Source organism: Aethalodelphis obliquidens, unplaced genomic scaffold, assembly GCF_003676395.1.
Source record: "Aethalodelphis obliquidens isolate GAN/ISIS:26980383/991018 unplaced genomic scaffold, ASM367639v1 scaffold8, whole genome shotgun sequence".
NCBI classification, from domain to species: Eukaryota; Metazoa; Chordata; class Mammalia; order Artiodactyla; family Delphinidae; genus Aethalodelphis; species Aethalodelphis obliquidens.
The window spans coordinates 4,042,331-4,053,427 of NW_020837952.1; the positions used below are offsets into that span (position 1 = coordinate 4,042,331).

The window sequence follows — 11,097 nt, forward strand, 5'->3', positions numbered from 1 at the left end:
TTTCAGGCTAAGATGGCAGCAAACCGTTCGTGTAGGACGGTGACGATGACGGGAGCCAGCCAGCGTGGCTGGGGTGTCAGAGGTGCTACGGAGCTCAGGGGAGCAGCAGCGTCCTCGGGGACCCAGCAAGGCTGCAATGCAGGCATCTCATCACTTGGCATAAAGTTCTTCAGTGGCTCTCCGTGGATTAAGGTCTAGAAGATTCCTTGGACTGTCAAACAAGATTCTTTGCACCTGCTGCCCTTCTTCCTCTCTGTGTTTCATCTCCTCGCGCTCTCCTTCTCTCCACAGGCCCTGCCCATTCCCACCCCCACCAAACTGGCCCCGTTTCCCTGAACCTGACGAGTGACGTCATGTGTCCGTGCTGGCGCAGATACAGAACACTTCCAACGCCGCGTACAATTCTATCAGCCAGTGCCGATCTGCAAAGAAGGCATCCGAGATGGGCCAGGAGGCTGCAGAGCCCTGGAGGCTGTGAACTGGTCCAGGATAGACGAGGGGGCAGCATGGGGGTGCTGGCAGAGCTGGTTTCTGGTCTGGGCTCTGCTACTCACCAGCTGCGTGGTTTGGGGCCAAACGCTTGGCCTCTCTGGGCCTCAGTAGCTTGTAAAATTAGATTGTACTGGATGATTTGAAATTTTTTTAATTAAAAATTTGTTTTCCAGTTTGGTTCGACAAATGTTCCTCACAGTGTGGTCAATCCCATTGTTATGCCAGGTACTCAGTGGTTTCCAGTGTGATCCAAGGTCTCTAGCCAAGCAGTGCTCTGGGGACGTCAGGCAGCTATGGGTCTTCTGTACTGACGGCAGGCCTCTGGGGTCAGGGAGAGGTAAGCATAGGCTAATTACACTTTCCTGTCCTCACAGCACTTAGCCCATTTGTGATGATTTGTTGTTGCTTGTTTACTTGTGCCTGCCTACCCTGTGAAGCTCTGTGAGCCCGGGGACCACATGATGGTTTTATTCCTTGAGGTTCCAGGGCCTGGCACAATGCCTGGCATGTAGTAGGTTCTTGATGACTATTCCCTTCTGGAATGAATAAAAGGCCACCCTTCCACACCGGGCACTTGTTATATGATATTGCAACACAGGATGCAACTCCAAGGGCTTCAGATGGTGTAGAGCGACAGACCCCGGGTGGGTCGTGGAGCCAGACGCTGGGCCCTCCGCTTGGAGTGGCACGCGTCCACTGGTGGGGACTCCCAGAGGCCTGGCCTCCCGCTGCTTTAGCTCCTGCTTAGCACAGGGAGGGAACTCTGATGCCCTCCTCTCACGGTCAGGTGCCTCAGGTGGACGAGAAGATTCATGGTCCTTCTTGCAAAAGAAGGAGGCAGGAGGAATCCTCCCTAAGCTGGCAGAAGCCCCATTAGGCTTAGACTTTGGTCAGGCATGCATTTGGGGCAGGGCAGGGACCGAGCCGTAAGCTGCCCAGGTACCTCTCCTTCCATGTAGGGTAGGTACCTCAGCCCCTGCCCAGCTGTGTGGGTGCTGGGCTCATGTCAGTGACATCCGGCAGGGTTGCCAGGCCTGCTTCTGGGTGGAGGAGGCAGGAAGGAGGATTGCACAAACGGAAACTGGCAGGAGGCCCCACTTCCGCCAGCTGCTCCCAGGGAGGGCCCCTTGGCGGCAACAGACCCCCGTTCTCCGGGAAACACTGCACCTTCTCGCCTCCTTCCTCCCCAGGAGGAAATGCCAGGTCCCAGCAACAGGGGACTCCTAGTGGCCTCCTGCCCACTCTCCATCCACCCACTGTGGCGGCTCAACCCACGAAGATGGTTCCTCCTAAGAGTCCTCATTTCTCAGACCTCAGACACTCAGCTTCGTTCTTCCCTTCTGCACGGTCCTCCCTCCTGGCTGCCTCTGAGCTTTCATGCTGGCCACTCAGCCAGCCTGCCTGCCCCCTTCCTCCAGGAAGTCTTCCCAGATAGCCCCCTTACTTGTCTTTGTTGGGGAGAGCTCTCAATAGCAGCCTCCGTGGTGACAGGACTTTGCTTTACCCACTGTTCCATCACAGCTGGCATATAGTAGGTGCGCATGGAAATAGTTGTTGAGTTAAAACATGGTGCGTCCTCTATTACTTAGCACTTGTTTCCATGGCTCTCTTAGGCAAGGGTCTCTTTCCTCCAGCACCCTCCCCCATTAGACAGGATCTGGGGACCCAGTTTCCCCTCCAGTGAGTCCCCCCACACCTGGAATCCTGGTCACTGGAGAAACTGCCAACCTTACCTACCGCGGCCAACTGTGCCTTCATTCAGGAAATGCTGTCTGCACTTCTCCTGGGCGCCTATCCCTGTGCTGAGCAGTGGGGCACATACAAAGATCAGGGTGGCAGGGTGGTGACTTGGGTGTTCTCCCCACATTACCGGCCCCTCTGCTTCCCAGTCCAGCTCTTTCTGAACTCTGGAATCTCTTTCCATCCAGCTGCTGCCTCCAGGTCAGCTGCCTGGCTGGTTCCAGCCACCTCACCCTTCCATTCCTGGCACTGCACGCAGCTATTTAGGAGGTGTCCTCTTCCCTGGGGCTGCTTTCAGAGGGATTGGAAGGCCAGGGTGGCTGACAAAGGCAGGATGGGGGAGTTGTGGGGCCTCTGGATATGCTCATTTGTAAGCCCTGACTGCTCCCTGAACCCCAGCTGCTGCTTTATCTGCCCTGATAACAGACCGAAACCATATTCTGCTCCCTGCGGAGCCGTCAGTGCCTGGCCTCTGCGAGCTTGCCAGAATGGCAGTAGCCCAGGGTGGTGCTGACACAGGCTGGACGGCCCCAGGAGGCTGCAGCCCTGTGGGTAGCCACCAACACGCAGACCACCCCCCAATGCAGGGATGTCCCACTCATCCAGTGCTCCCCAGTGCCCATATGGGGCACACGGGAGACGCTCAGGCTGGATCCTGAGAACTGATGTTTGAGCGATGGTGGTTTATGGTTCATTCATCTTTGTATCCGTAGCACTGAGCACAATGCCGGGCATGCAGTAGGAGCTCAGGGGTTGAACGTTATGCACTCAACACCTGTTTATCAGGATCTGCCACGTGCAGGCAGCTGTGTCCTCTCCCTCTCCATCCTTCTTTTTTAAACAAATTTATTTTATTTTATTTTTTACTTTTGGCTGCGCCGCATGGCATGTGGGATATTAGTTCCCCGACCAGGAATTGAACCCTTGCCCCCTGCTCTGGAAGTGCGGAGTCTTAACCACTGGACCACCAGGGAAGTCCCTTTCTTTCTGTTCTTTTTTAAAAAATTGAAGATCTAATTGGCTTTATCAGTGATTCATGAATTGGGCGGCATCCCCTCTAGGAATTAGAAGAGCGCTCCCTCCCTCTCCATCCTTCCATCTCCTTCCTCCAGCACCTGCTGGGGATCTCCCGATGCAGTGAGATGTGGGGAGTCTCCAAGACAGCTGTCTATGAAAGGTCAGTCCAAGGCCAGCCCTGCCCACTGCGTCTCTGGGAGAAAAGGAGGAAGAAGTCCTTCCATATGTCCCCATAACTCAGATTAGTACCCAGGCTTACAGAAAGCACTCCAACAGGTGACCCAGTTTCATCTCCCCAGCAACGCTTGGCAGGCCAGGCATCCCTGCCGCCTCATCGTGCAGAGCTGTGGGATTGGCACTTGGATCTTCTGCCTCTAAATGCAGCCCTCAGCCCAGGCTTCCTCCTGTTGATTGGAGTCTTTCTTTTTAAAAAATAAATTTATTTTATTTTATTTATTTTTATTTTTGGCTGCGGTGTGTCTTTGTTGTTGCACACAGGCTTTCTCTAGTTGCGGCGAGCAGGGGCTACTCTTTGTTGCAGTGCGCGGGCTTCTCACTGCAGTGGCTTCTCTTGTTGTGGAGCACGGGCTCTAGGTGCGCGGGCTTCAGTAGTTGTGGCACGCAGGTTCTAGAGTGCAGGCTCAGTAGTTGTGGCGCACAGGCTTAGTTGCTCCGCGGCATGTGGGATCTTCCCGGACCAGGGATTGAACCCGTGTCCCTTGCGTTGGCAGGCGGATTCTTAACCACTGCGCCACCAGGGAAGCCCCGATTGGAGTCTTAGTTCCTGAGTTAAGCTCTGAGGTTCTGGGGGAAGCTGGGAGGAGCTGGGGCTGGGAGAGGGGGGGATGAGCCGGGGTGGGGATGGACCAGGGAGGGGTAGGGAAGGGAAGGTGGGGTGAGGAGAGACGGAGCAGGGTGCAGGGCTGGAGTCCCCCCCGCCATGGCCTGGGCTGCTGGATGGAGCAGGACCGACCAGTGGGAGTCTGACGACCTCAGCTCCTCTCTGAGGTGGCCTGTTGCCTCCTGAGTGGGCAGACAGCGCTGCGCGAGATTGGGGCCTAACCAGTGTTTTGTAGCGGGTGATTCCTCTCTGTGGGGTTTATCTTCCTGGGTCACTGTTCCGCACTCTGAACTTAGCAGGGTAATAGCAGCCTGGACTGGGGCTCCTGCCTGCCCGCTGGCCCCAGAGCCCTGCAAACAGATGGCGGCAGATGAGGGAGAGTAAGGTAGGATCAGTCAGGAGCGGCACGCCTGCTGCCCCATCCCAGGTCACTGCAGGTGTGTGTGTCCGTAGCCGTGTGGGGTGGCTGCCCTCCAGGCAGGGCCTCACAGCTGCCCAGATCCCGGGACCCTCACAGACCCCCGTACCTCCTCCCATTCCTGCCTGAGCCCCCAGAGACCCACCCCCTCTCTAGCCTCTGAGATGCCTTACTCAGCTTTCTCCTGCAACTTGCTCCTTTTCCTCTATCCTCAGGAAGCCCAAAAGGGAGAGGGCAGCGCTGCTGGCCCAGGACACCCCCCGCCCCCAGCGTGAGGCACAGAGCTTCCCGTTCATGTGGCTTTCTAAATCGTCATGACCACCCATGTGGCAGGAGCTATTTCTAGATTACAGTTGAAGATGCTGGGGCTCTGGGGGGTTAAAGGACTTATCCAAGGTCTCCCAGTGTGGTAGACAGAATAATGGACCCCCCAAATGTCTTGGACGCCCCAAATGTCTATGTCCTAACCCCCAGAGCCTGTGATTATGTTACCTTCCATGGCCACAGACTTTGCCGACGTGAATAAATTAAGCCTCTTGAGACGGAGAGGTTACTCTGAATGATCACACTGGGCCCAATGTAATCACAAGGGTCCTTTAAATGTGGGAGAGGGTGTCAGGAGAGTGATGCTGTGAGAGAGACTCCTGTTGCTTTGAAGACGGAAGGGGACCAAGGAAGGTGGGTGGCCTCTAGAATCTGGAAAAGGTGGGGAAGTGATCTTCCTCTAGTACCTTCAGAAGGAGCGCAGCCCTGCTAGCACCTTGATTTTAGACTGTGGAGACCCATTTTGGACTTCTGATCTCCAAACCGTAAGACAATGAAATTGCATTATTTTAAGCCGCTAAGTTCATGGTTACAGCAGCAGCAGGAAACGAATACACCCAGAAGGTAGCAGAGCTTGGATCTGAACCTAGGACTCAGCTGGTGCCCTGCTCCCTTCCACCTGCTGGGGGGCTCAGAAAAGTGCTTAGAAACATACTTACAGTAGATCATTTCTTGGGGGTTCAAGTAAGGCAGGGCATGTGCTAGCCGTTAGGGCTGGGGGTGTGGAGGGGGTTACAGTGTTAAAACCAATGTGGTCCCCACCCTCAGGACACGCGTACCCTGCCTGCTTCTGCACTCTGCGTGGTTTCTCTGTCCCGGGTGCTGGTCCTTCGAAGCAGGGAGCGGGTGGGATGGGAGGGGGTGTCTGAAGTCTGTCTCCTTTGGGGCCCTTGGAGGTCTGTGTGTCCATCTCAAGTCAGGGGGCGATACCTGTGTGTCTGGGTACCCGGTTGTGGAAGGATCCAGGGACCCTGCCCTTCAGATGTGGGTGGAGGGGCATTCCAGATCCTGTGGGCCCTTCTGGGCAGTGCGTTTGTTCAGGCCCTTTGTGAGTGTGTGTGTGTGAACATGTGAGTGGGCAAGTGTGTGAGTGCGTGAACGTGTACTGGGGCAGTGTGGGCCTGCTTTCTCCTCGGTGTGTGTGCACAGGTGAGTGAGCGAGTGTGTGTGAGCTGCGCTGGGGGAGGGGCGGCTCCCTGCACCTCGCCAGCGTTGCCTCACCCGTGTGACACAGCCACTAATGACTGTTTGCCATTGTCCGTGTGGCAGTGGCATCGCCTGCATTAAAGACAGTCTCTCCTGCCTAATGACCTGGCTTCTGCCCCATCATTCAAGGGCCACAGGAGCACTGAGTCCATGGCCAGAGAGATGTTGTCGAGCTCAGAGCATTTCCCGCTGGGGTGTCAGTGGGGGTGGGGAGGAGCATAAGTCCCACCCTCCCCCACAGTCCTCCAGGGTGCCCAGTGGGCTGGGAATTTCAACTGGCTGATGTCATTCCTGGGCAGGAAGACCCAGGTCTGGGCCCTGCCCTCTGTCTCTTTCCCCCGGCAGGGCAGCTGCTGCCTGGACCCAACATTGCTTCCTGCTGCCCCTCCCCACAAGGTGCCCTTGACCCACATTAGCTCCCATAGACAGGAGTCTGCCTTCCTGTCCCTCCTCACCTCTGCCAATGAAGAGAGCCTCTCTGAGCAAGCCTGTCTGTGCCCTGTCTGAGCAGCTGGTCTGGAGCTGCCCCTGGGGAGTCGAGGGGGTTCTGGGGCAGCCCAGGAGTTTGCAGCATCCAGGGCAAGCTACCCTCTGGAGTCTCACTGCTGAAGCCTCATTGGCTGACTGTACCAAACTGTCTTTTATGATTGAAATGAAGTTAAAAGAGCCTTCTGGACTCAGAAGGAGATGCTGGGGAGGGGCTGCTGGTCCCTTTGTGTGAGCCCTTAGCAATTTGTTCATACTCCATCCTACTGATGCTTCCCACTCACAGGTCTGCCTCCTCCTGCCATAAGTTTACCTAGATAAGCAGATAAACTTAGTCCTCTGCTCGTTTCAGTAGGGACTCACTAAAGATTTTCTGGGTTAATGAATGCATCCCTGGAACTAGCTGTGTGACTTTGAGGTGACTTGCAGCATCCTCCTCTGCAAAAGGTGGGACTTCCCTCAGCCTGATTTACACATGTCAACTCCGTTTTACCGTTGTGCCCATTTTACAGGTAAGGAAATCAAGGTCCAGAGCACTGAAAGCAGCCCTCACAATTAGTGTAGATTCAATCCCACGTCAGCCTCTCCCTACATCCTACTGCAGTGGCTGAGGGACCCCAGTGTGTTGGCGGGGACACTGCATTAGTTCTCAGCCAAGTTCCAGTGGCCAGGAAGAGGGAACCTGATCTGGGAAGGGTTCGCAGTGTTCCAAAGTGAGAAGCTTCCCTTGAGGAAGAGCTGACCTAGTCTAGATACTCCCCGGAGATTCCTGCTGGGATACAGCCTTATTGTTGGTAACCAAGGCAAGAACTTGGTCATGGGGAGAAGCTGCTCATTGTTGGGAGTTTCATCACTGAGACTGCTTGATTGTCAAGAGGACAAAATTGCAGGAGGAGATGTGACTTAGACTTCAGAGTCTTTCTTGGCACTCCTTAAGGGCAGAAACTAATCCTCTAGCAAAATGGGCTGGATTAATACGGGGACCCCCAGCTAGTGACGACCATGAGATATATAGCTTTAAAAAATTTTTTTAATTTATTTAATTTATTTATTTTTGGCTGCCTTGGGTCTTCGTTGCTGCGCGCGGGCTTTCTCTGGTTGCGGCGAGCGGGGGCGACTCTTTGTTGCGATGCGACTCTTTGTTGCGGTGCGCGGGCTTCTCATCGCGGTGGCTTCTCTTGTTGCGGAGCACGGGCTCTAGGCGCACCGGCTTCAGTAGTTGTGGCACACGGGCTTAGTTGCTCTGTGGCACGTGGGATCTTCTCAGACCAGGGATCGAACCCGTGTCCCCTGTATTGGCAGGTGGATTCTTAACCACTGCACTACCAGGGAAGTCTCAAGATACATAGCTCTATGAGAACATTTGCAAGGCAGCACGTAAACGCGGGCAACTGAATACACGGAAAACTTTGGACCTAAGTCACTAGGGAACTGGGAATAAGTTGTGGTAAGAGCTGGGTGGGGTTGTCCAGGAAAGGCTTCCCGGAGCGGGGGGGTGTGGACCAGTTGAAGAAGGACAAGGCCTTCCTGGAGTAGGGGCAGACAGGGGGAACAGCAGGCACCTAGCATCCTAGTGACGTCATCATTCTGGAGCCAGCCTGTCCCCAGGAGCCATGCCTCAGAGCGCTGGCTCAGTGACCTGGTACCCCGGGAATTTGCCCCACCTCCTGGGTGGGGATTGATCTGACACACATCTGCCCAGCCCAATTGGAGCCACTTGGAAATGACATAGAAATGTGGTGCGGGCTCGAGCCAGTTCCTCCTCTCCAGGAAGTTTGGCTGAGTTTCGGCCTGTGGACCGTCCAGGTGGCTTCTCTTGGGACGTCTGGGGAGAGAGATGAGGGAGGAGTGTGGGCCTCTGGGAGACCGAGGGAGATTCTGAGAAGTGGAGGGAGGATGCTCATAAGGCCTCCTGCCTCCTTCTCAGGGGCCAGGGCGCCGATAGTGATGATGATGACGGCAGACCTGCAGTCAGCCCGTCTCCATGCGTGGCTGCTTCGGGCCTGGGCCTGGGCTTGGGGCGGCGGAGAGAAACCTCAGATTCACAGAGCTCCTGAATGGGAGGGACCCTTAGTCTACCCACTTCCTATACAGAGAGGGACCTGGAAGGCCAGGAGTTGGGAGGGGAGGATAGATTCTGTGGGTGGGGGAGAGGGTGGGATAGACCCAGGATTTGAGGAAAACCACTGCTGTGGTTTTCGAGGCGTTCACTGCAGGGTGACCGGCACATCCCAGGCTGCGGTCCAAGGTGGGAACAGCAGACGTGCCTCTGGCAGTAGTGCTGGGCAGTGGTTGAGGAGGGAGAGGGGCAAATCCCGGGTGGCGCCCTGTAGGAGGGTCAGCCAGGAAGCAGGGCTGAGCAGGTAGAAGGGGTACGACTGGCTAGGGCTCCCTGCTGGGGAGAGGGAGGCATGCAGAGGGAGGCTGGCTGAGGTGAGAGTGCAATGGGGAGCAGACAGAGCACCCCGAGGGACAGAGCTGTCCGCCCAAACTGAGGGATTCACCTTTGAATCAAGAGGCAAATGGAGCCTCTGATGGCCCAGCAGGGCTCTGACTGCAGTCCTCAGACGCAGATGACTCTTCACTCTGAGGCCTGGGGTTTCCACCAGGTGTCCCCGTGCTGAGTCCAAGAGTGGCATTTTATCCAACTAGAGCCGCGTGGAGGGGTCTCTTGACCCCAGAGGTGGATATCGTGGTGGGTGGAGGGGAGTTCTTGTGGGGGGCCTCCTCGGGAGGAAGAGTTGAGGATCAATACTCAGGAGAGCCTTGGGACTAGGGTTGACACCTCTGGGGACAGCCTGAACCAGGACAGAGGCATCTATTTAGGGATTCATAGTCACTTTTAGCTGGCATTTAGATGCGTGCCTGTAGCACCCTCAAGAATGGCAATATTTGACCATCCGTCTCCCGCCCAGCAAGCTCTCCATGCTTCGAAATGGTAGCATCCTGTTCAGGGCCAGCGATTTGGAGCAGAGAGAAGCCGAAAGAGATGCAAATGGAGAGACTGACCCTTGGGGAGGAAGAGGGAGTCTCTCCTCCCCTTTTCTGTTGTCCTTTGGGGGTGGGTGGGCAATCGGGGGGCCTGGGAAGAGGAGCCGAGATGGGGCGTCACTAGCCAAAGGTGGCATCTGGAGGCTGGAGGGACCTCGCGTCTCAGCCCCATGGAGACGGCTCTGTTGTTGTCCCTTGAGGCCTTCCCGCCTTCTTGTCCTTGGGCTCTGTGCCCAACCCTTGCTGCCAGCGCCTGCTCCCTGAGCCAGCGCCTGGCAAACGCAGCTATGAGATCATGGGGCGGGGTACGTTGGCAGGCGCCCCCATCTCCGTCGGAGCCATGACAGTTGCTTGGTGGAGCCCTGGGCCCCGTGCCTGCGCAACCTCCCTCCTGGCCTCATCCCCTTCCAGGAAGGTGACTCCTCTGGCCACCCAGTGTAGCCTCATCCAGTTGGGTCTCCTGACTGCAACAGAGGTGGTACACTGACTCATACCATGGCATGAGGGCTTGAGGCTAGACTTCAAGAAGGACTTCCTACTCAGGAGATGGGATAGTGAGATAATTAAGGACACATATTCCTCACTTAGGACTCACTCTGCGTCCTGGTAGTCTCAAGCTCTTTGATACATCTTGAGGGTCCAGTGGGGCTGGCCACTGGAGGACCAGGTGGGCTCCCAAGGGCTCACTCATCCCCTAGTTTAGTGTTCAGTGGTGAATAAGACAGGGTTCTTGAGGGCAAGAGATGGAGATCAAAGAGGCAGGAAAGATAAGAGGTGAGCCCACGTTCCAGAGGGTGGAGGTCAGCCGCGCAGAGGTGGGTGGGCCTGGTTGTTTGCCACCTCTTGAGTCAGAAAGGAAGCCGGCGCATCAGAACTGCAGCAAGAGGGACCGAGGTGAGACAGCGAGACCTTCTGGCTTTCAGGGCTGTGTGTCACTGGCACACGAAGGGCGTGTTCTCTGGGGAGGGAGGGCACTTTGAAGGCTCAGTTTGGAGGTGAGGGGGATGGATGATCTGATCTGGGGGTCTTTGTGCAGGAGTTTCTGTGTGTGTGCATGTGTGTGTGCATGCGTGTGCACACATGTGTGTGTCCACAGTCTCTAGTGGTACATTTTCTGCCCCAGCTCTCCAGTGCATCTGTGTTTTTGTACCACAGGGACCCAAGGGAGAACAACCTCTCTGCTGATGGTCCGGAATGTACTCTATATTTGGGTGCAATGCTGACTTGATTGGGGACCATTCTGTTCCCCAAATGTCCTCCAGTTGGGCAGACCACTTATTCTAGTCCTGACACCCTCACCTTACCCTCAGGATGTTTTCTCTTCCCCTTCCTCAGGGACCCCCATTCCCTTCCCCTTCCCTGAGGAGGCGCTGGGGCCTGGGCTTTTAGCTTGTGCTGGACATGTCCTGGACCTTCCCCCATGAGCCCACAATTCCACCTCGACTCATTCACCCCTGTGTTCCAGCTTCCATAGGACTGGACCCACCGCAGTGAGTCCACATGTACAGCACGGATGTGTGGAAAAGAAGGATGCATGGGCCATCCTCGGTGTGTAACTGGGGCCAACCCTCAGTGTGCCCTG

The 11,097-nt window shown here is 55.9% G+C and overlaps 1 protein-coding gene and 1 long non-coding RNA gene across 2 annotated transcripts; one reads left to right on the top strand and one right to left on the bottom strand.

The window, feature by feature from the left end:
- On the top strand, positions 1-667 carry LOC113620484 (uncharacterized). The gene is made up of 2 exons (XR_003432789.1): positions 1-192; positions 292-667. It is a non-coding gene; the product is annotated as an uncharacterized LOC113620484 (long non-coding RNA).
- A 7,818-nt stretch (positions 668-8,485) lies between these two features.
- Positions 8,486-10,012, bottom strand: LINC02874 (long intergenic non-protein coding RNA 2874). Its single transcript, XM_027106378.1, is given in 2 exon segments — positions 8,486-9,846; positions 9,848-10,012. Coding segments are annotated over 2 exon segments (537 nt in total). The 3' UTR covers positions 8,486-9,474.
- Positions 10,013-11,097: the final 1,085 nt, after the last annotated feature.